This window comes from Periophthalmus magnuspinnatus, chromosome 1, assembly GCF_009829125.3.
Source record: "Periophthalmus magnuspinnatus isolate fPerMag1 chromosome 1, fPerMag1.2.pri, whole genome shotgun sequence".
NCBI lineage: Eukaryota > Metazoa > Chordata > Actinopteri > Gobiiformes > Gobiidae > Periophthalmus > Periophthalmus magnuspinnatus.
In genome coordinates this window covers 27,532,497-27,556,763 of record NC_047126.1, presented here as the reverse complement: position 1 = coordinate 27,556,763, position 24,267 = coordinate 27,532,497, and the positions used below count along the sequence as shown (strand labels likewise).

Sequence of the window (24,267 nt, the reverse complement as noted above, 5' to 3'; positions counted from 1 at the left end):
AACTAACCAACTTGTTTAAGGTCATTTGGATGTTTTGAAAGTAGAATGTAAGTAGTAACAAAAAAATGAGCAGGCCTAAGTGATAAGAGCTACTACGATTGTTTCTAATTGTTTCATCAGAGAATGACAAAGTTGGAAGAATGTGATTTAATAAAACAGTAAAATGCATAAGGGGCACCAGTGTGTTTCAATCATAGACTATTATAGGTACACTAAAGATTATCCCAATAGAGACGAGCAGGTGACATCACAAGGCCACGTTACAGACCAGATCTGTGAGGCGGTGAACCTACTGACAGTAAGGATGATTTTTTAAGGTGTTTTTGAGCAATAAAACACTTGATAAATGATAAATTCAATAAATGCAAGTTTGATTCCAATATATTATAGGCATGGCAATATATCTCTATGGAGACAAGCACCCTCTTACAGAAAAGTTACATATTGCAGCTTTAAAGGTCCTGTATTGTTATTTTCTGATCTATGTTATAATGTTGTTTCCTCATCAAAAACAGACCTTGAGTTTTGTTTTGTTTCATTCACACACACAGACCCTAATGTGGAAATACAGGAAGTGCTCCACTGTGTTTTTAAACTCCAAACATCTTCCCTAGAATCATTTGGATGATTTCAGACCTGGATTTGCCCGTCTCTATTGAACTAAAGGTAAAAGGAGCTGTTAACTTGAAAACTACCACTACATGACATCACAAAGTGGAACAGAGCATTCTGAGCTTTGCAGATGTAGACAGACTAATAAAGGGTTACTCAGACATGTGTGAATGGAACAAAACACAACTCCTGACAGGGTTCTCACACTTTGCTTGAAATCATCAGGACTTTTCCAGGATGTTTTTAGTCATCTAATCATGGTATCTATAAACAGACTAATCCCTTTTCATACAGCTTTAATAATAAAAACGTGCTCTAAGCCTATGGCTATACTCGAAGTCTGACCATTATTGCAATTTATTTATTCACCAAGCCAAACACACTATATTTTGTTGTTATTTTGCAGATGACCAAAAATAGTTTCTGATTGAACTCAAAGTAGATGGAGAACTCATGTGAATCCAATTATATCTCCTTAAAACAGGGGTTCACCAAGGGCCACATCAGCAAAATGGCTGCTCTAAAAGGGCCAAATACAAAACAAATCTAATACATTTTTTAACTTGTTAATTAACTGTTTCTGTATTTATTACTTATTCAAGTAGCAAATATTGCAAATGCATTTGCCTAGATATAAAAATATGGCTGTGTAACTGCATATCTTCTGTTAAATTGAGATTTTAATTTACCCTGTCAAGGGCCACATACAATGATGTGGAGGGCCGCATTTGGCCTGCGGGCCTTGAGTTTGACACATGTGCCTTAAAATAAACAAACAAATAAGTGTTGAAGACTCTGCATGTGAACGTTACATCAGTCGAATCTCGTAGGAGGTCTATGTGACACTAAGGTTCCACTAAGCAGATACGATGACAGACATGCGGCGGAAGTTTGCAAGTCCTCCCCCAAGCAATTTTGTGCAAACTAGATGCAATTTCCTGCATTAATTTGGTATGCAATAATACAGCAATTGTGGATAATTTTTTAAGGACAAAATATATATTTTCCAGGACCTTCGGGCTTTTCTCATTTTCCATATATTTTCCATGGCTGGAAAAAGGCCAATTACTTTCCAGGTTTTCCAGAATTTCCAGGACGTGTGGGAATGCTGCCAGGTATATTTTTGATGAGGTAACAACATTATAACATGGCTTATAACTCACAGGAATCCATTTTGTGTCATATAGGACCTTTAAAGGTAGTGAAGCGGGTTATCATGTTAGAAGATAGGGAGATGTGTGGCAGATGACCCGCAGCTAAAACAAACACAAAAAAAATTGGTTCTGAAAGGCAATGCAAAAAACATTTAGATGTTCTTATTCAAATACTTGTAGTCAGTGTAGAGTTAGTTGGCGTAAGGTGGCCCAGAACAGAGCAACAGTGTTAGCGCACAGCATGGCACTACAATGGGTTTTATTTCCTCTCTCCTCCTTCACCCCCCCTACCCCAACCACAGGAGGGGCGTTCAAAGGAGTCGCTATGGTTCGTATTCAAATGAGCTTGGCGTCTTCCCCCCTCCTGTTGCTCCTGTTGCGATCGGCGCTTTGATCACCTCCGACGGTAACTTCCACCCAAACATTTAAAATTAAAATCAAATCTGCCTTAACAACCCGAGCATTAGAATTTAACAGGTGTTCGGGAAGGAAGTTGTTAGAGAATTTGCGATTATGTGCTCAGCTACACACACGTAGACACACACACGTACACACACGTACTTTTAGCGGGAGATGTGCACGTAGCAAAACAGGCTGTCAGTGAAATTACAGAGTGGGAAGCACAGAGCCCTCCTGACTGAGGCTATACCATGGGATATCTGATCTGTTCACTTTGATGTCAGTGGGTAAGAAAGTTAAGGAAACAAATCAGTCAGACAGGAGCTACATGTGTCGAGTAAACAAAAGTTCGCATTCACTCTGTTCATAACTTACATCCTGGTATTTCAGTAATTACAGTTTATTTGTGATCTAGGGGTGTTACTTTTGACCCACTGTTGTAGCGTGATTGTTAACATGCTTATAATCAATGGTAGGGTTGGAAATAAAAATGAAATTATGTTATCGATTCCCTGTGACAATACTATCTTCGTAAAATTACCATACTGTAACAATTTCTGCTTTAATCCAGCTCTGTGGTCAAACAAAGACACTTTTCCCACCCATACCTACTGTCGGTCAGTCCCAGCAATGCTCTAAGTGAGGAACAGATGGACTTAATAATTGAAACGTAACGCAAACTTTCAAAAGAAGTAAATGACGGAGATATTCATTTTCGGGCCCACCCACCTATGCCCCACTGTCGATGTCCACTGTGTTATTTATACATTTCTAATCAACCGTTAAAATATTTCAACATTGATTAATCCAACTAAATGAAGACCAAAGACCATTGCTGCAGTGTTACTATTACGAAACCAGGAATTAAACTTGACGCCTTCTCGTTGTGGAGTAAGATGTCACATGCTACATCAAATTGTGATCAAACCGGGTTTAAATCTAGAACTAAACCTGGACTGGGCAAAGACCAAATCATGACTGGAACAGAACCAAATTAAGAGTAAATAAGGATTAAACAGGACGCAAACTGCACATCAAAACCCAGATACTAATCAACAAGAAAAACTGATCAGGGTGATAATATTGATATGGTAAAGGAGACAGGAGATTTTGTAGAACTATATTAATGACAAGTATGTTATAAATAAATAAAAAAATCGAGCTGAGTTTTATATAAGTTAATCAAGAAATTTTGTTACAGGATAACCAAAAAAAAAAAAAGAATACAGTCAAATTTGGTTAGTTGTGTATCGAATACTGGGGCCACTGACTGTATATATTGAACGCATACAATCTTCACGGTCCATTCTTACCACACACACGCGCACGCACACACACACAGGGCCAACAGCATCCCGGCTAAATGTTGTATTAATTACTGGAGAAACACTGCAGTACTGTATTTAATTACCGGCTAAGTGATCCATTTATGTTTCACCGCCGGCTAAATGAACAGGGTTAAGTGAGACGGAGCCATTGTAGCTCACTTAACATTTGAGCTGATATCTTTAAACTTCCACAGTCTGAGGGCAGCGCTGTCAGAACACATCAGACAAACAAATTAAACAATTGGCACATGCAGCGGAAGGAGAAACGCAAATGTTGTTTTTAGTTGGTGACTAAATACAGAGTACATGCACGGGTAATTCTCAGCTCCTAAAGCACTTATGGCATTGTGGGTAATATAGTCAAGACATATTTGGTATGTGGTAGGTATCCACGCCACAAGCTCTACATGCAAAATGTGGCATTGGCATAGAGTTGAGCAGTTAATTGAATGTCAATCTAATGAAGATCCAATCATTTAGAATTGTCGATAATCAATTTGGATTTTTAAATGGAGGTCTACAGCCAATCCTCTGTCAATAAAAGCATGGTGGATTGGGGCAAAGTTCAGACTTTGGAAGGAGAAATTAGACTGTAGTCATGTCAAATGACACAGATGCATGTTAATTTTATGATTATTTTTTTATGTTTTTTATTTGTTTGTAGTGTGATTTTAATGCCTTTCTTATTCTGTAAAGCACTTTGAATTGTGCTATACAAATAAAAGTACCTTGTCTTGCCTATTGCCTGTCTCCATTAAATTAAAATGAAAAAAATTAATAAATTCACTACTAGACTCTTGGTCTGACAAATCTAGAATGATATCTCTCTGTATTTTTTTTTACACAGATTGATATCAGTCTGGTTCCCACATCCCCCCTTGCATCTCAAGCCCGGTCAAACGTGATCAATCAATCAGATCTGTTTTTTTCAGTGACACATGTGAAACGAAGGAGCTCATTGGTCACCTATGATTTACAAAGAAAATGTATTTCACCTCAGATTAACGGAATTTAGTGCTTCGCTCACTGATGTTTTTCAGCCCCCTGTGATATTCCTTTATTATTTCCGATAAAAACGGATTGGCTAATACACCTGTCAATCACAGCCATTTGAAAACAGGGAGATTCACCAGTGACTCACTGACTCACACCTTCGTAAAATATTGTAAAAGTGTGTATTCTGGATCCCAGGCAACTATACTCCAAAACACAGTAAAAACAAAACATTATCTTATACAATCCATAACTTACATTTCATTCTACAGTGTTTTATAAAATGTTAATACTAATAATACTCATTTCCATAAAAAATGTGTGGCGGGGTAGTAGGAGTAGAGTAAACCATATTGCACTTTGATGGAATGAGGTCGCGTGGCTCTGGAGCTCCCGTTACTGTTCCCGCTCCTGACTGTCTCTGACACTGTGTGGTCTGAGAAGCACCTCATTTGAAGCTATTAAAGGCCACTTACACTGCAGCTCTGGTGTTAAATATATTCTACACACGCTCAGCCTTGGGGTTCAAAGGTTTGGAGCTTGGACTCGGAACTGTACCTCTAACTCTATATTTAAGACATCAAGAGACCTTTTCATGACGCCCATTATATCAATTCTCATCTTGTACCATCAATTACTCCCTTTGAGCTGTACCAGGCCAGGTGCATAGGCGGAGGTGAAGAGAGCAGCATGTAACCAAGTCGTGTTTACCCAATGTAAGGAAAGATCAGAAAAATGACATGAAAGACACGGGTGTTAAAAGAGGTACACAGATCAAGGGTGATAGGCCAGAGCTGAGCCAGTGATGCTTAGTTATAGACTACCACTACATTCCACGCTGAGGCTTGTCAGTTACAAGTCTACAGAGCTCTCATCCACCTACATATCACATTTACTCAACCTCGGGACAATTAGACACAAGCCTCCTCTTTATGATTGACAGCGAGGTCATGACATTACGGAAAAGAACATGCATAGGTTATAGAGAGCGCATAGCCACATTTTATTGTATAAATAACTCTTGCATAACCATTTCTATACCCACACAAATCTATGTCAAAGTTTGACAGACAGCAGGCATTATAAAAACACTACTTAGCCTCAAGTTAGCAAAGCGTTTAATAAAAAAAAGAGAGTGCCCTCCGTAGGCGAGATGCTTAAGGACGCCAATGCAGAGCACTCACCTTAAAGTTGGTCTGCCTGTTGGGAGAAGGAACGGTGTGTGGAGTTTGTGGGGGGAGCTGTGGTGCAGTCTGGGCTTGCTGCAGTTGTAGTATCTGGGACTGTATTTGGTGGAGCTGCTGGTCTTTCTGAGCTAACTGGTCACTGAGCTCCTGGTGATTCTGTCGGAGCTGGGCCTCACTGGAGACAAGGGCCTGGTAGCTCTGGCTCAGCTTTGTGTACAACTGTGTAACATATAGAAGAGAACAGAGTAAATAGGGGGAAACAAAAGAGTGGGCGTCAAAAAGCACTTTACATATACAGTTTCATTAAACACCACTTCAAGGTTTAAAAAAGGTATACAATGTGTAAACTACCTCATAATGTGAATTGTATGTGTTGTATTTTTCATTTTTTTGATGGTTATGTTGTATGCATAATATGAATATATTTATTGACATTACAACATTCTACAGATCAGTAATATTTAATAAAGATGGGGCCAGAAGGTTCTGGAGTATTTCAATGGTCAATGGTCACATTTTTATACAGCGCTTTCCCACCTTCAAGGCACTTAAAGCTCTTTAAGGAACCATTAAGGAACCATTCACCCATTCCCACACACTCATACACCAGTGTACGCAGACCCTGGGGGAAAAGCTGTGTCGTGTCTTGCCCAAGGACACAATAACAGTGTTTATTTGTGAGAGCTGGAATTGCTCCATCAGCCTGTGGGTCAGTGGATCTGACCACTCAACCTATGATGTCACCTACATCAAGAGCAGGATTCGAACCGTCAGCCTTCAGATCAACCTTCGGATCAGTGGACAAACCAACTGAGCTATTTGACATAATCGAACTGGCTCTTGCCTCCCATCGTAGTAGTAGTAGTAGTATAACATTATCACATTCTAGAAAATGAAAACCATCAATATGCTGGTCCTGGTAATTTTGCCCAATACAAGGGAAACTGAGATGAGGAGTGTAAAAACGAATGGTAACTTTTCCAATGACAGAAGTGTAGATTGATAAACTTGTGAATACCATTTGATAAGAAGTAGCATCTGCATTGTGCGCCTCCTCTTGGTTCCGCATGACTCGCTGTGTGTCCAGGTTGAGGCCCTCTAGTTGTCGGATCAGGTGACTTTGATCCGCCGCATGCTCTGCACTTTGTCTGTACAGGGCCTGCACTTCTGCACATTCTTTCCTGCAGAACACAAAAGCATTAGTGGAACTTTTATTTACAGAGAGACAACAATTCACTATCAGCTGTATTTATTTCAAGTAAAGAGGTTCTCTAGTTGAACCATCATTTCTATAATTGACCCACTGACTAGCTGTAGTACAAGAAGAATCTGCATTTTAACAATATTCATTTTGCTGTCCCTCATATGTATTAAAAATTATTGGTCTATAGAATGTTATGATGTCATCTGAAACCCAGCAATAACATTTTTAGCTGGAGTGCACATTTTAAACAAGTCCAGTAGCATCAACATTTCAGATAATAATAATAAAAGTAAGTGTCCCTCCTAAAGTGACAAGTGACATTTTGTAGAGGTCTAAATTATAGCTTAGCAGGATTCACACATAATTAACCAGGATATTTAACTGTTTTCAGAGGAAAATATGTTAATTGGATTTTTTTTACTGTGACCGGAACATTTGCGATTTTGTTTTGATTGTGATTTTCCAGCTCCACTGATTAGATTGTAATTCACTCAAAGAAAAATGTTTGGGTTTCCGAAACTAAAGTCAAAATAATATTACATTTGTATTACATTATGAATGTTGTGACGTTATCTGAGACCCAGCAATAGGAGGTGCAATCAATTCTCAAATTCTTTATCAGCACACATTTCAATTTTTCATATTCCAGTCGTCTCGCTAACTTCTCAGGACATCTTTAATCCCCACTTTAAACCCTTTCAGATCGGTCTCCAGTCGAGGTGTGACTAACATGTCAAAGTTCCAGTGGCATTAAAACAGAAAAGTAGTTAAAAAAGGTTGAGATTACCGCTAAGACCCCAACGGTTCTCACAGTTTTTATCATATCGACTAAAGCTTAGCCAAAGCCTGCCCCGTTTCCCTTTCCTCCCTCCTTTAAAACACATCCACTATGCAGGGCTTATCAAGTGGCTTTAGGTGAGCCGGAGTGGAAGAAATCTGTGTCACCCTCAAGCCTCGCAGCATAGTGTGAAATATACCATCTCCTGCATTCAGTCTACAGCTACAGCCAAGATTACTTCTGATTAGGGATGTCAAGATTGTTTGGTTAATCGATCGTGTTTATACAGAGCACAATATAATCGTAAGGAGTAAAATATAATCATCGTGACATCATTTTAAAAAGCCACAATTCATGTAAAGTGCTGTTTCTTTTGGCAACATTACTTCAGCATTCAGAAAGTTTGATTTCATAAACCAGGTCAGATACTGTAACTAGTTGTCAAAAGAATCGACAATTGATACTAATCAATACTAAAATTTGTATTCGAAACTAGATATTCGTTTGAGCAGGTGACAATACTAAAAAAGTCACAGGACAGAAATGAATCTTTCCTGAATAGCTTTAGAATGATCTTGAGCTGTATCAGAACTACATAGACGCTGCTGGACCACTACAGAACCTACCTGGACGACTGAACGTAGATAGACATAAGGCCACATGGGAATATAAAAGTATTATTGTGCTATTGGAATCGAGTTCCCAGTCTATTCCTTAAAGTTTTAGTAAAAAGACAACACTAACATGTTACAGTAAAGTAACAAAAGAAAGAAAATGAAGAATTGGACCGCCATTAATATAATCACAACACTAAAATTTGATAAGTCACAGTCCTACTTCTGATATAGTTGACGTTACAAATGGAGAAAGGCCCGTCGTTGTCAGGGCAGAAGTTGGCTGACCGGATTTGAGTGAGTTGGGCCTCTTTTGTCATCAGTTCCCGGTCTTTGGCAGAGAGCTGGGCTGCCAAACTGCCGCTGTGGCTCTGCAAGGTGGAGAGCTCCTGCCAGGTCCTGTGCAGCTCCGCCTCCAGCTCCTGGTCAAGACATCAAAGTTTTCAAAAACATATTTTATACTACTAGCAAGACACAAAGCAGAATTTACGAGCACTTTACTTTTAAATCATAAAATTATAAAGTAAAAATAAAGTCCGAAACACCGACTCCCACATGTCAAATCCAAACTGAAAACCCATGTGTTTTCATAGCTGCACTGTCCCATTTTAACTGTATTCTTTCACTGTATGCTTTTAAAATTGTTGTATATGAATGCTTTAGTATTTGTTTATTGTTGTAAAGCAGACTTGAGTGTCTAGAAAAGCACCTATTAAATAAAATGTATTATTAATTGTATCTATGTGTTCCAGTATTTACTGCAGTCCACCGGGTCAAGAACAACTTAATTATTTTATATTTATTTATTTTTACCAAGATTGGAATTATTCAATGTATTCTTATATATTTGTATTGAATAACTTGTTAAGCTCATAGCATTGTATTTAAAGTATCTATTAAGCACAGCAGTGTAGCAACAATAACATTTGATTATTGTTATGAAATAATTCAAGTCATATGAGTCCAAACAGATTATCCACAAATGTAATATCTGTAAAATACATTGCATACATGATTTTATTTTTAAATGTTTGCTAATACAATATATCTGTGTAATCTCTCAGTCATCCAGGTCTGATCCATCATAAAAATCAAACTTAAATCTGTCAACTGGACAAAAAGTTGCAGGAGTGAAGACGTTTCGCTGCTCATCCAAGCCGCTTCTTCAGTTCTGTTGAAACGTCCAGTTGACAGATGTAACTTTGGCTTTATCACTAATACAATATACTAAAATGCAAGATACATACTAGGGTACACAGTAATAATGAAGTAATAATGAAGACAGGGTTCTCCATTGTTCGAAATAACATTTTTAATTGTAATCTCTATCTGAAAAAGCAGAACCGGTCAGGTGTCGTAGGCTGATGGATATGCAGAGAGTACTGCTGGTCACTGTTCGTGTGTAATTACTTTGCAGCACTGACTTATTCAGCACTTCCCCTCACCTCGACTGGACTAAAGTAAGGATCTTTTCTACAGATTGGTTTCCAAGGGTACAAATGTAAGATTCTGCTACCACATCTTTATCCTGGGACTTCAGCATTGGCAAAGAGTTGAAAAAGAGGACTAAAAGCAGAATACATATCAACTTGTGTTGAGAAATTGTTATTACCATGAAGCATACCAAATATAAAAAGTATTTATAATAAAGTGAAGAGTACAGAAATACTTTACTACTATCAATACTATACTATACTACTTATCTGTACTAATTAATTTAAAAATACATATATAATGAACATATTTTTTTAATAAATGAGAAGCTTGTAAATATACAGTGTAACAGTGATTAGTTGCTGCTGTATAAATGAAGACAACAGGTATCCTGCTCGTCCCTCTGTCCATACCTTGACTTTTTCCTGGGCAGAGTCCCTGTGCTCCCATTGGGCGCTGGCTTGTCTCTCCCTCTCCTCTAGGTCAGCTCGCAGGGCAGCACAGCAGGTCTCTAATCCCTCTTTCTTCTCCTCCAGAGCGTGCACCACCCGCTGATCCTCCTCCCTCTGCCTTTTACACTCGCTCTTCATTTCCTGGAGAAGATACGTGCGTGAGGATGGGGGTCACATGGGCCAAATAAACAATGGGTACAAAAAAGATTTTGGAACAAAAAAGATTCACCAGTGAAAAAAGAAAAATAACCTGGCAGGCAGTGGGTGAGATGAATATGTAAAGAGTGGATGGAGTTTGTAGTGGGAGGCCGCTGCATGGGCCCCTGATTGGCCAAGGTCACCTGTGCTGTATGACTGTGTGACGGGCCCCTTATGGCCTGATGTTGGCCGGTGCACACAGACACATGCTGCAGGAGCCAGGCTCACGCAGGTACAGGGGCCAGTCTGTCTGCTTTAATGACAGCCTCCTAATGAGAATGCAGCTTCTGCAAGACCCATTAGACTCAGGCCTGCTCTGCTTTGAAGCTGTCCCCCACCATTTCCCTCCATGAGACCGTACTAAGACCATGTAAGGACCGCTCCTTTATCAATTAATCATAACCAAGTCCCATCTAAGTATAATTAGGCAGAGGCCACACCATCACACGCACTTCTGCTACCGAAAGAGTCATTAAGTATTTATCTACAAGTTAACAACCTGCTTTCCTCCCTCTCCTTCACATGCACACACACACTTCTCCAGCTGTTAGGTATTCTCTGTTGTCAGTGTGAGACAGAGGTAGAGCAGAGACAGGGTGAAAAGGCAGAAGACAGTGATGCCGTGTGCTGCAGAGGCTATGAGCTCCTTAAATCATTGAAGCGCCCGTGGCTATGGCCGAGGGGGACTTGTCGGGTTTGGTGTCACCGGGACCGTGGCTCACACTGTCACAGAGCATTTGTTTCACCCACCATGAGCTCCTGGCTATGGGCATCCAGTTGTTCTTGCAGAGCTGTGACTTGGTTCTTCATTACAGCGCTCTCCTCCGCTGTCAGACCCTTCTGTACGAGGCTGCTCAGCTCCTGTTGCTGCACCGCTACCTTCTGCAGGACAAACACAGACATACAGAAAAACAAACAACTTAAAATACAATGTCAAAAAATATGGAAAATGTTTTTCCTGAATGTGTCTACTCTGTGAATGTAAGGGTTAGGGTTAGGAGAGGAACATACAAAGAAACCAGCTAAATTCAATGCATAGCTAAAATGTAAAAATACCATGGATAATATTACTTTTTTATGGATGTGTCACTAATTTTTGTTGTCCAATAGAGAAATATCAGGCATATTTAGAAATGAATTGGCCAAATTTATGGAAAATGCATATTGCTACCAAATTTTAGAGGGGACCCTTTCTGTACAGTAGACCCATTTTTTTGTTTCATGTGCGTCATTAGCCATGTTTGTACACATTATACAGAAAAAAGTGCCATCTTTGTAGTCCAGTGCTCAAAAACATGTTCTGAATACATGGGATTCTTGTATTAGTTAAGTTCTATCTCCAAAGATGAATTCTCCAGGAGATGTATGAAATTTGATCACTATTTAAATCCAATATCTAACTGCAATCACTATACTTGGAAAAAACAACACAAAAGTCTTGTTCAGCCCTGTTACCAGCACTACCACTATCAGAGGAATGATCAAACTAACACTCAGCTATCATTACAAATCCGTTACCCCTATACAACTCTGTGTTTATTCAACTCCAGGCCAGCATATTCATATTTCACTATACATTGTTTTTGGCAGCAGAAGTGGCCATAGTAGGCAGAGACTGGCCTCTTTCCTCAGTCTCACCTGGGGTTCAGCATTGGCTCGTAATCCGAAGCCTTCTTTGGGTACACCCTCCTCTCAAATAAAGCTGTGCTCTGGGATGCAATTAATTGTATGGGGGGGAAAATCACACGATATACCCAGATAGCAGATTTAGCGTTCCACTGTACTCTGCGCTCGCCGTGCTAAGAACAGAGGGGCTTTAATAGAGATTTATACAGGCGAGCAGAAAATAAATTCAAACGTTGATAATGAGGTAGGCGAGTACAATTTGAGGCTCAGTTGATAGACGAGAGGAATGGGGGGGGGAGTTCCAGGAAGTTAAGAGGTCTAGGACAGAAAGATTAGCATTCGGAAAATTCCCAGTGCGATTCAAAATGAAAGCTAATTATGTTACAAAAATGAAACGGAATAGCAAGGGATACAATATAATGTGGAAAAACACATCATGGACGGAGATATTCATTTGACATCTTCGATGATACTGAATCATTACCAGGCAGGAATGCATTACTTGAATTATGTAATGGAATTATATTATTATTTGTACTACGCGCTGATCCAATTATTATGGATTTTAAAGTTCTAACCAGAAGCGTTTCACAACTAGGCCTCGTTCAGTACATGATAAATGGAACAATATTTTTTGGCTGTCAATACTTATCAAGGGTACTTTTCTTTGCAGTAGTGGGATATTGTTATGTTTTGTTTTTGCAGTATGTTGAGATTTGAGCTGTAGATGTTTGAATAAATTACTTCTATGATTCATTATAGATACAATCTAGTACATTTAGAAAAGATTTTGGGGGATAATTCTGCTTTAGGATTTGGGTTCAATATTATCGTTTATTGTCTATATTTACAGTAATATATCGCGCTTCTAAATTTGTTACTGTGACAGGCCTATTCACAACCATCAAAAGTTAAGTGTATAGTGCGTCACTATTAATCAGGGCTGCATGATATGTCAAAAACATACCTTATAATTTTGGATTTTGTCTTTCAATATTGTTTTTTTTTTTTAACTTCCAAGAGTTGAATCATTGGGCTCTGTATACATAAAAAAAATGGAGCAGGAGAGTACCACGAGCACCCTGTTACAACACAGCACAAAACAAACAAAACCAAACAAAACAAATAACCACAAAGGTCCATTAAAAACAGGAGCAGGTGTGATTATAAATACTTATCACCAGAATATTAAAGTGTATTTGTGGCAAAAGAAGCTTTTTGTATTATTACAGTTCTAGTGTGGCCAGTTTTTAGACGTAGACAATTATGAGATCTTGTGTTAAAAGTTCCCATATCAAAGTACAACAAACAAGTGAGATATTATCAAGAAGTCCCTAAATAACTAAATAAATAAATATACAGTATAAGTATCATTGTATACAGTGTTGTTTTCTACTGATAGATACCAATGGCCAAACTACATTTTCATAGAGAATGTGAAACAAGTTTGCATGTATATTATATCTCCATAATCATAAATAAGATGTTTTGACTAAAAGGTCACAAGCCATATTTTAATATTTTGAATTACATTTTAGAATTTTTCAGATCCCACAAAACTTGTAATAAAAGAATATTCAGTGCTAGCAAAACATAACCAACTGGAAGAGCTAAAAGTGAGTTTTATTTTATACTGCACATAAACTATGCATAAGTCTACAACCTATTAGGCATCCAGGCTTCATAAAGTGCTTCAGTGGTGTTTAGCTAACTAAAGAGGGGAAAATACTGGCAACCTCATGACTTTACTGCTGCCAGTCTCATTAAGTACAGTCTGGTTGAGGGATGCTAATGAAAGAGACTTTGGTAAGGGAGGAGGATGTGGGGGAAACGGCATCATTCGTGCCATTATTGTTTGCTATGGGCTTAAAAAGTCTTGTCGTGCTGATTAGGCTGCACACAACATTTCGTTTTTATATGAAGCAGAAAAGCACTGGCACTTATAAATTCCAAAAACAAACAGACATAACACTTCATTGCCTGATCTGACTGGACAGAGATAATGTGGATCATGGTTTATATTATCACTTTAACAGTTAAACTAATCAAGTTTTGGATAAAAGTCTGATAACAAAAAACTCCTAAAAGTGCAGTCAAAAGTAACTAGTAACTGGTACTCTGAGTAGTACTTTTTACCATTTTGGCTGCAGTGCTGTTGTACTTAAGTCCACTTTAGCCATGTTAGGTTTTGTTCTTACTTAAGTACAATTTTTTGTATTTTTTCCATCATAGGTCCAAAGAGTACCTGCTCCAGCTCTTGGATTCTGAAGTCCTTGGACTGCAGGATCTCCAGCACCTTCCTGTCCTTCATCTCAGCCTTGTGCTTTTCTCTAGAGAACAGAAAACACAAGGTTACATGCAAAATATTTGTCAACACATGAGGAACTGTTTTGAGTGTATTTGTACCTTTATAATAGCCTGAATATAAAATAGTTATTAATAAGAGCACTAAAGATGTCATCAAACTAGAACAAAGAACAACAGTTATTGACAGTGTGGTTATGTACTGGAGACAGATGTGTACTACAAGAAGGCAAACAACACCAACCATTGGATTAAAATATACATCATTTACTTTTAAGATAATTAAGATTGTGGTAACCAGAATTCTGAAGTTTGTCATCCGCTAATTCTTGCATTGTTAAAATATTACTTTCAACTTAACATGTCATTTAAATGTAAATACTATGTGATTATTTTTCACTAAGAACTACACTGAGAAAGCTACAGTGAAAGATGACTACTCCCACATCAGCGCTAAGCCCTTGCTAGCTCCTCTTTTATCATGCTAAACTTTTAGGGAGACAAAAACAGAGCCACGTTATGGGACCTGTTTGTTTCTACCACATATGTCCCATTGGGCCCACCATCCCAGCAGCGCTCATCACTTACACCTCCCATCCGCGGGACCTTTCCTCTTGTCTCTGCCTCTTGATCACCCGCCCCTTCCCCTGGCATACACTGAAATAAGTACGTGGGGGTCCCGGAGGAGGGGCGGAGGAACTACATTTTCTTGTACATTGGGGCTGTATTCGCCATGTCCTGAGCATCCAACCAATCACTGTACAAGAGCGGCCCGGGAAAGGGAGGGGTCGCAGGGTGGAGGGTCCCGGTGGGGGCCGGCGCTTGACTGGAGTCGACACAATTACCATGTCAATATCCTCGTGTGCATCAGGTGATACGTTGCACCTACACTCTCTGGGCGCGTGTTCCCTCTGCTCGCGCACTTTTGATGGGCTTCCTGAGGGGCCCGGAATGTAGGGAAGGAGCAGAGGGACTGAGAGAGGAGTACTGACGACTAGGTATTCTCTCATGCTACTAAGAAAAGTGTTCCAAGTATCTGCTGTCGGTGCAAAGTTTGAAGGGCTGTTGTAGTCAGCTAAAGAAATGGTTCAGACAAGTCGTGTTCATCAATTAATGGAATAAAGGGAGAATGGTGTGAGCAATCTTGTATCTCTGTGATGATCTAACCATTTTCAGACCCAAACTGCAATTACAAGACATGATAATTAGTAATTCTCTGTATGCATAGTTTTTAACAATGTCTTTATGGCATTCCAGTAAAATCATTATTGGATTACTAAAATGTAGGATCGCTGTACCAGTGATGTTTATGTCAAGAGTGGGAATCGAACCGCCAACCTTCAGATTAGTGGACAAACATTCTACCAACTGACCTACTGTCGATTAATCAGCTAAAGGCATACAGCCCTAAATGTTTTTGGGGTTTATGTGTTTTCAGCAACCACTATTCGCAATGGGCCTCAAACCAACACTGTTCACAAATTCACAGACTCATTCACACGAAGGCAAGCAATGACTCAACATCAGTGCACAATACTAGGCGTGGGAATCAAACCATCAATCTTTAATCTAGGTTATAAAATCCAAATCTAATGTAAATAATTCACTATGGCATTCTGCTGAATTCTGTTCCAATAAAATGGAATAAGTTACATTAGTTTAAAATTACATCTAGGCCTGTCATAATAACACATTTTGAAGCACAACATATTGCTCCAGAGAGATATTGTGATAAATGATAATACTGAAACCACTTTATCCAACTGACTCAATAACAATAAAGCAAGATAATACATTTAAACAGACAGTGTCATTAAAACGTATCAACTGTAACAGATAGAACCAATAATTTGCCATAGAAGTCACTTATTCAACTTTTTACAGCTCACATCTACAAAAATGTCCCAAATCTTCCAATTGTTCCAAATAAATTGTACTTGCGATAAATACTGTGCTCCAAGATAAATACTTTCAGATTTCATATATTGAACAGTAAGTTGATATAGCAATTATCGTGACAGGCCTAGTTATGTCATGTTTGAATGAAAGTTAGAATCAATTGTTTAAAAGGTGCACTATGTAACTTTTCTGGTGGGGTCTGTCACCTGGTTGTCAGTCAATGTTTTCCAACCAGGGGTACGGGGACCCCTAGGGGTATGAGAGCGCTTACCAGGGAGTATTTGTTTTCAGATTTAAAAGAAAAGTGGCACTGAATAGTATTTGAATGTAAAATAGTATTTCTTGTACATTTTAAGTCGCACATTTACAAAGCTCAAAAAGGTTTATTCCATGTTGTGACGTCATGAAGCGATAGTTTTCAAGTTAACAGAGCATTAAACATGTGTGAATGAAACAAAACACAACTCCAAGTATGTTTGTGATGAGGAAATAACATTATAACATAGTTCAGAAAATAGAATAATATAGGTCCTTTAAGACCAACCCTCAGCTTTCCTCAGAAAGTTCCCATGCCACTGTTTTGAGTATAGCTTAGACACTCAGCAAAAAGGTCATATTCCGTCTCACAATTTATCCGATAAAGACGCGCGCTTGGCAGCAGAGTATCAGCTGTCCAGAAAGGGAGCAGCGGAGGCGAGTGTTTTCATTAAAGGGGTTTCCGTGGATGAACCTGTAGACCGGGGATAAGCAGGCTTAAATCAGCATCGGCACCAGATTCCCTGGTAACCCCCAGCAGAATGGCCGCAGTGCCTTAAACACCCCGCTACCACTTTCACACATATTTCTCCGACTCACATTGAGATAAAGGAATTTTCTCAGGTAGCAATTTGAGAGATGAACGTACTCACCGCTCCACCACCAAACTGACAGCCTGGGCCAAGTCCGGATTGGCCACTTGTAGACGTTTCCATAGGGACCACACAAACTCCTTATCCGCCTGCGGAACGAAAGTTTAACAATTTAATTACGGAAATGACATGTTTACCCAATAAGATGCTGCAATATGAATCATCTATGAAGAAATGAAGAAATGAAGCCCACCTCTATATATACTGAGCAGGATATAATGAGCTTGAGCTGTTTTGAAATCACAAACGCTGCCTGTACCTGAAGTTTAAACCTCTAAAACATTGTCTAAAATGTATGGGATTCAGGTATTAGTTTATCAGTTCATATTTCAGTCAAAAGTTATCGCTCATGGAGTTGTTTACAATGTGAACTTGGGACAGAATTCTACATTTTAAACATATTTCATAAATTTAATCGCAATTGGCACGATTTTCCATAGTTGTGCAGCTCTATTACATTACCAGGTAGGTTCCACAGTATAGAGAAAATTTTATTCTGTCAAGTGAAGACATTTTGCCGCCCATCAAAGTGGCTTCTTCAGCTCTGACTGGAAACTGGTACGTCACTGCCTTATATAAAGCCCTATTACATGCTATTATAAAGCTCCCATTAGTTTGGGCAGGAACAACCGTTAACATTGAACTTTCCAAATGAATGGCTATTGCTGCATTAGCCATCTTTGCTCACACATAATATTGTGCCAGTATTGAGACTGAACAGTAGAGTGAGCCTGTAGCTACTGGAATTGACACCCAGCTCCAACTCTTGAAGAGACAGACGATGTATTGAAGAAGAATACAAACTAATAAATAAACATAATTTTAACATGTATTTAGTGTGCCCATATCTATCCTGAATACATTTGTATAAAAATAAAGAAATGTAAAATAAGAAAAACAGCTGAATATAGCCAGAAGCCCACAAAAATGAAAGTGGGCTCTCGGTGACATTAGCATAAGACAGAACTGCCAGCAATCAATAATTTAACGATCTTATACAAATAATTTTTGATCTGCTCTGCCCTCTCTAATTACAAGGCGCTCTTAACGGGGATCTTCATCACTGAGATGTGACCTTCGACTCAAGGGGAGCAGGCATTGACACTTGTCATTATGCACTATTTATGACCAGGGAGCCGCCGTCCAAATCAAAACTGGAGCTTGCTGCATTTTCCTTATTAATCAATTGCTCTCTCCAGATGTGTTTTTCCACTGCCGCTCCAAAGTAACTAGCCCCAAAGAAACTCCAAACTGATGACAGAGAGAGTCATCCTCAAGCAGCATCCGCCATGCCCCTGACACATTTCCAATTCAAATTGTCTCGCTGCTTTTTCAGACATTTTTAAGCTACATTACATTTAATGAGGGACATCTAAAAAGTACATTTTCTGACATTAAAAGACAGAATTATACCAAATCGACTTAATATAAAATTATCTGATAAATTATGTTCACATCATCAGAAGATAAAAGTCCTCTCTCCCACTGGAATCTACTGGTCTCCAATTAGTACATGAATCTTAAGCCCCTTTTCAAAAGTGTCTTATCAATTATTTAGTCAAATGGCAGAAGCAGACCTTGATAAGACCATGAGCTCAACATACAAAGTGGAGGAGCGTGGATCCCCATGTCAGTACGCATTTGTGTGTGTACACAGTTAGAGCGAAGGGTCCATCCAAATCAGTCGTCCAAACAGCAAACCAACAAATTAAGCAGCAACTTGAAAAAGCTGGAGCTCTGGCTCCGACTGGCCTTTGGCTGCCATTAGACACCCCACATGTGCACACGTGTTCAGGCAGGCTCATCAAGGCCCTCTCATCTGCCATACACTCTTTAAAACATGCGATGGATGTCTGTTTGATGATGGCTGAATTATTCATTTGAAAAAATCTAGACACTAAAACACCATGGGCTAAACATACCAAAGAGGGAGCCACTGGAATCTAGCCACATATTAATAACATTAGCACTAGTCTAGTAGGATCATTTGCTGCTCGACAGATCAGCCTTTTTCTCCTTAATGGTCGTCCAGAAGTACATGGTGCCAGAGACTTAAGACATCAATGATATTCAAATGCCACGGTTTAAATGGTACAGTACATGACTTTAGGTCCTATTAGATAGACAGAATCACTGATGGCCTTCCCATGATGAGACCACCAAGGACGGGCTCGACTTCACTATGAGGCTGCGGGATAACTGACAATTACAAGGAAACTAAAAACATCAGTGCTCTTAAAGTGTCAAACTCTGGACCAGGACAAATGCCACTGAAGTGACAATGAGAATCAAAATGTAAAAAAAGACAGTTAGAGAGCGCCTAATATAAAGTATGTATTTACAGTGTTTCCCACAGGTTTATACTAATACATATTGGAATCTTCTTATTCTATAAAATATTTTGGTGTATAAATATCACTTGTTGCCTCCACTGAACAAAAAAGCACCGATTGTAGATATAAAATTGTTACTTCTATAGGTGTTTGACAAAAAAATATATATTTTATGCTTGTAGGGTTTACTATTTTTTTGCTCAGATAGTTTTTAGACTATAGAGATGAAAATTTGACTGTGGGGGGACCACTATACACTGAATTATCAATAGCTTGTAAAAATACAAAGGCCATGATTTTGTCAAAACTGTCATAGGTTTGATTTATGTGTGTACAATGTTTTGGAGCACAAATCTCTAGACTTATTAGTTTTACATTTTGAAATACAAAACTCTCTGCGACCGTATTTTCAACAAATGTATACAGTGAAAGTGTGTTGAGCGTGCTTTGCGTCATGTGACATAACCAATTGTAAATCTGTGAATGTTTTGACAGGCAGATGACACTTAAACAATTCTTAAATAATGTTACATGACAAAAAACATATTGCCACCCTAGCTTTTAAAATATGACAAATAAAGTAAAAATGATTTGTGTTGTTAAAGAAAAAAAATACCACATGTCATGTCCTGTGTTACTTTCTCATAATGGTGTGGTTGAACAGCAGCTGTCTACCTGCATGAGTAGCATGAGCATATGCAAAGTGAGAGCTGAGTTCACCTCACTCATGCTTTTAGGCACCACCTGGTGGTGAGCACGCAGGGACAACCTCTACAGTCACTGAGAGAGGGGAGGTAAAGGCTGTCATGGTGCTTTCATGTCTCTACATCTTACCATGGAACATTTGAATGCTATTTATGGAAACTTTTATGCCACTCATTAGATAATATATTGTTTATAATAATGTTTTTGTCATGTTTTTCCAGTAGTGGAAAGAAGACTGAATATATAAAAGCACAGTCACATGGCTAATAATGTACTCAATTACAAGTACAAGAACTGCTGCCAAAATTTGACTTTAAGTATTAAGTAGTACGCATACAAAAATAATACTCTAATTACTTTTTAGCACATTTTAGATTTGGATTTTATACAAAACTTGATCATTGAAAAAGCGTAAAACGGAATTTAGTCATTTTAAATGACAATTTGCATATTCTCTGAGGTCTGTCCAATCAGAGCAGGAGAGGCAGAGCTGTGTTAGTGGGTTTAGAAAGAAGCAGATACAAAGGTGAGACAGCTGTGGATTGGGACAATTGGGACCTGTACAGAACTCCAAAACTTCTGTGATTTTAAATGCAACTAATTATAATTACATGGTTAGAATTATACACTGCACAAAATGTACCCAACAATCTACTCAGTTACAACAACATGACTATTTGTAAATAGTTACTTTCCACCCCTGGTCATGACTACATACTTTCTAAACATATTCATTTAGCAACATAGAATAAGAAGAACTGTAAGACTTTGAAATGACTGAAAATGCCTGTATCAGTTTAAATCTGCATATGAAATAAATCGATCTGCTACAAAAGGCAACCAGTCAACCCATTATGCAGATAAAACCATTAGCCTACCTTGTAAGCAATGCACATCACACAACACCAGATAGATACTATATTGAATGTCACTACAGTCAAAGACCATATTATGTGTCTTGGTGAAATGACTAATAGACTAATTATTTTTAGACACAAGTACAAAATCAATAGCACAGCCTGTGGAGTGCCACTAGTACTGTTTACTTACTGATTAATGATACAAATACAGGTTACCTCATTCATACGCTATTATTGAGTTATTAAGGGTTATATAATACACACCTGGCACTGTGTAAGCTCATCTGATAAAGTCTTCACCTGCTCCTCTAAAACAACGATCCGAGAGTCACTGTCATGTGTCATTATAGTGGGACTGGGGATAGAAACAGGAAAATACATCAGTTTATTACACGTTAATGTCATTAGCAAATATACAGTAAATCAGCAGTGTTTCAGATTAAATGTGTCAGACATAGCGTAGCGTTACAAAACTCTAACACTTACCTGTCCATGATGTTGTTTCTTCAGATAACTCGGTGTTCCGTAGCTAAACTTTAAATGTGGGAAGAGGATGTTAGCTAACTTTAGCCACTCCTCGTAAACTTGTAAAATCAGCACATTTTCCGCTGACAGCCTTCACGAAAGCACTTTTCTCGTGGTCACGTTGATACAAGCATCTTAAAAGTGAATCTTTTACACATATAGCGTCTGAGTCTTTTGCTGCGGATCACGCAGGTTTCGCAGTGCGTAACGCAGTTGTCAACAACAACGGAGTTTCAAACGCGCGCGCTGTTTCCTGTGTCGCTTTTGAGCATGCGCAGCCTTTTACGACACTTTCACATGTTTTACGACTTGAAGTTCTTAACTTTTATGAATGAAAAGTTTGCAACCTCGATTAGATGGAAAATGATATTTCCTTGGCTTCAGTAAGATACATTTCACAGTTTATGCTTCTTAGGAAACTAAAAGATAAAGGGAATCTAGGGTTTGGCTGGTCCTCACTAGACATGACTTTTCTAAATCTTTTAGGCTGTTTTATATCCTAAATTATATTTAATTTACTTTTTATGTTTCGGACATGCAGCGTGCATGAAATACATTTTAAAACAAATCAAATCTGTGGAGAGGCAGTTTCACCCACAATATGAAAGTGCATGCCTTCAATGTATTTTTAAATAATAGGCCTACAAACATGTAATTTAATACACACATGATGAGTAAGTTTAATGCCACATCATGGAACATTCCAGGCAAAGCAAGCAATAATATCACTATGAAGAAATGTAGGCCACCGGAAAAGTTACATAGTGCACCTTCACATGTTAAAGACTAATACCTTTAATAATAGGCTATACATATTAAAATACAGTAACAGTCCAGGTTTGTACCTTAAAATAATTGTTTTGATTTTGCCTGGAATCTTCCATTGTATGCCATTTAAAGTAAAAAAAAAAAAAAAAATTACAAAAAAGCATTTTTACTGTGATCAAGCTTGTCTCTCCACAGATCAGACCTGTAACTTGGCCTGGTCGTGTCATTACTTGACTCAATGATGGAGACAAGTTTCATGACATGTTTAATGCAATTTTGTGAAACATTCTAGGCAAAGCAATATAATCTCCATGGAGACAAGCATGTAGTGTTACAATGCTTTAAACTATGTACTGAAGTGATTTATTTTAGCATTGCTGTGCATTTGTTAAACTATTCCTTATAGGCGTATCATATACAGTCTACATGAAGAGATGGAAAGGCTTCATGACACAGGCCTAATTTATAACAAGCAGAGATCTGTGCCTGACATCTGCGCTGCTGGTGAGACAAGACAACTCCATATTGTGTGGCTAATGTACTTAAGTGTCAGGCCAGATTCTGCACTCTGCATGGGCGAGGGGGGGAAATGAAGAAATATGAGCACTGGCACTACTCTACGCGGCCCGGACAAATGTTGCTTCGTCTGCTCACTGTACGACATAACGCACACACGCAGGCACATCCAGAAGAGACGCAATCGACTTAGCGTGATTAGGCTGTTCCTTGACCCATGGACGCAGCCTCTCATTAAGCTCCTCATTTGTGGAACAATTTTGGAGGCAGTGGACTGGATCATAATGTGCACAACATCTGCCTGCCCTGCGCCTGGCTCTGGCACTCGCACTGACACGTGGCATCTATCTCACTCGCTCTCGTCACATGCTGTAATGACCGAAATACATCAGCAACAGGCCTCGGCGCGGAGTTCTCTCCTGGGGTCAAAGGTCAGGCCCAGACGAGATCAGTAATTACAGAAACAGATGAGGACAGATTCATGCACATTCGATCACAAACAGGGTCAATCAAAAGTCAAAGCTTCTCTCTTTGTTTTGGTGAAATTATTTACCGACAGTTGCACTTATGGTGGATTGTTCCAGTTGAGGCCTTATTGTGTAATGTCCAAAACACTGCAAGACTTTCTATTCAAAATTGGACCCAAAAAATTAAATAGCTGGTTGGGTCAAACTGAACTTCTATTAAACATTTATCAGTTGGTTAGTGTATTTGTTGTGTCATGTCTATTGTCCAACAGACTTTCATTTGAAAAGACTAAGGTTGAATTCACACATGTTAATGCACTCTGTGGACAAACCCCAGTGTGCATTAGATTTAGTTTTATTTACTTTACTTCTGGGTAGTTCACGCCACGTTGGTCCCGATCTGGAGTGCGAGTGGAGCTGCTCTGAGACCACCTATTTCACCTGTCGACTTAACTAGAGGCAGTGTGAAAACGACCTAAGTTAACAGGCCTATCCACATTATAGCTCAGGAACTTCAAACTTTACATTATAACATAACGTTTTACATAACCATACATGAGCATATAACAGTAAACAAAAGAGTGTAGAACAACCCAACAAGCTGCTATCACTCCGTACTGGAAGAATGCATTTAGTATTTAGGACAGTCATGCCCAAACTGTGGCTCTTGGGCCAAATGCGGCCCTCAGACCAATTTTTCTTGGCCCTCAAGCTTCCAGGTAAATTGGCCCATATTACCTTAAACAGCACTTTTTACTGTATATTTCTGAAAATCTATTTTAACATCAAATATTTAATGTGTCCCATTGAGGATGTAAGCATGAATAAAAGTCTAGTGGTTCAGTCTAACTTGTAATAATAACGCAGATTTAAAGTATTCACTGTGTTCACAACCACCTCCATCGGCCCTCAGCTTTGTCTGTGTTTTTATATGTGACCCTTAATGAGAAAAGTTTGGACACCCCTGATTTAGGATTTTAAAACCTACATTAGTTTAACATTA

General features: G+C 38.7%; 1 protein-coding gene across 1 annotated transcript in view; it reads right to left on the bottom strand.

The window, feature by feature from the left end:
* cntln (centlein, centrosomal protein) overlaps positions 1 to 21,339 on the bottom strand; it is a 113,949-nt gene extending 92,610 nt beyond the window's left edge. Inside the window, exons 1-8 of the mRNA XM_055224223.1 lie at positions 21,253 to 21,339; positions 17,091 to 17,179; positions 14,225 to 14,309; positions 11,104 to 11,235; positions 10,117 to 10,296; positions 8,558 to 8,691; positions 6,692 to 6,854; positions 5,671 to 5,892 (exon numbers count right to left, since the gene is read on the bottom strand). Of these exons, the coding sequence (XP_055080198.1) occupies positions 5,671 to 5,892; positions 6,692 to 6,854; positions 8,558 to 8,691; positions 10,117 to 10,296; positions 11,104 to 11,235; positions 14,225 to 14,309; positions 17,091 to 17,179; positions 21,253 to 21,333 (1,086 nt within the window). The 5' untranslated portion in view covers positions 21,334 to 21,339. The remainder of the gene's footprint in view (positions 1 to 5,670; positions 5,893 to 6,691; positions 6,855 to 8,557; positions 8,692 to 10,116; positions 10,297 to 11,103; positions 11,236 to 14,224; positions 14,310 to 17,090; positions 17,180 to 21,252) is intronic.
* Between the last annotated feature and the right edge of the window lie 2,928 nt (positions 21,340 to 24,267).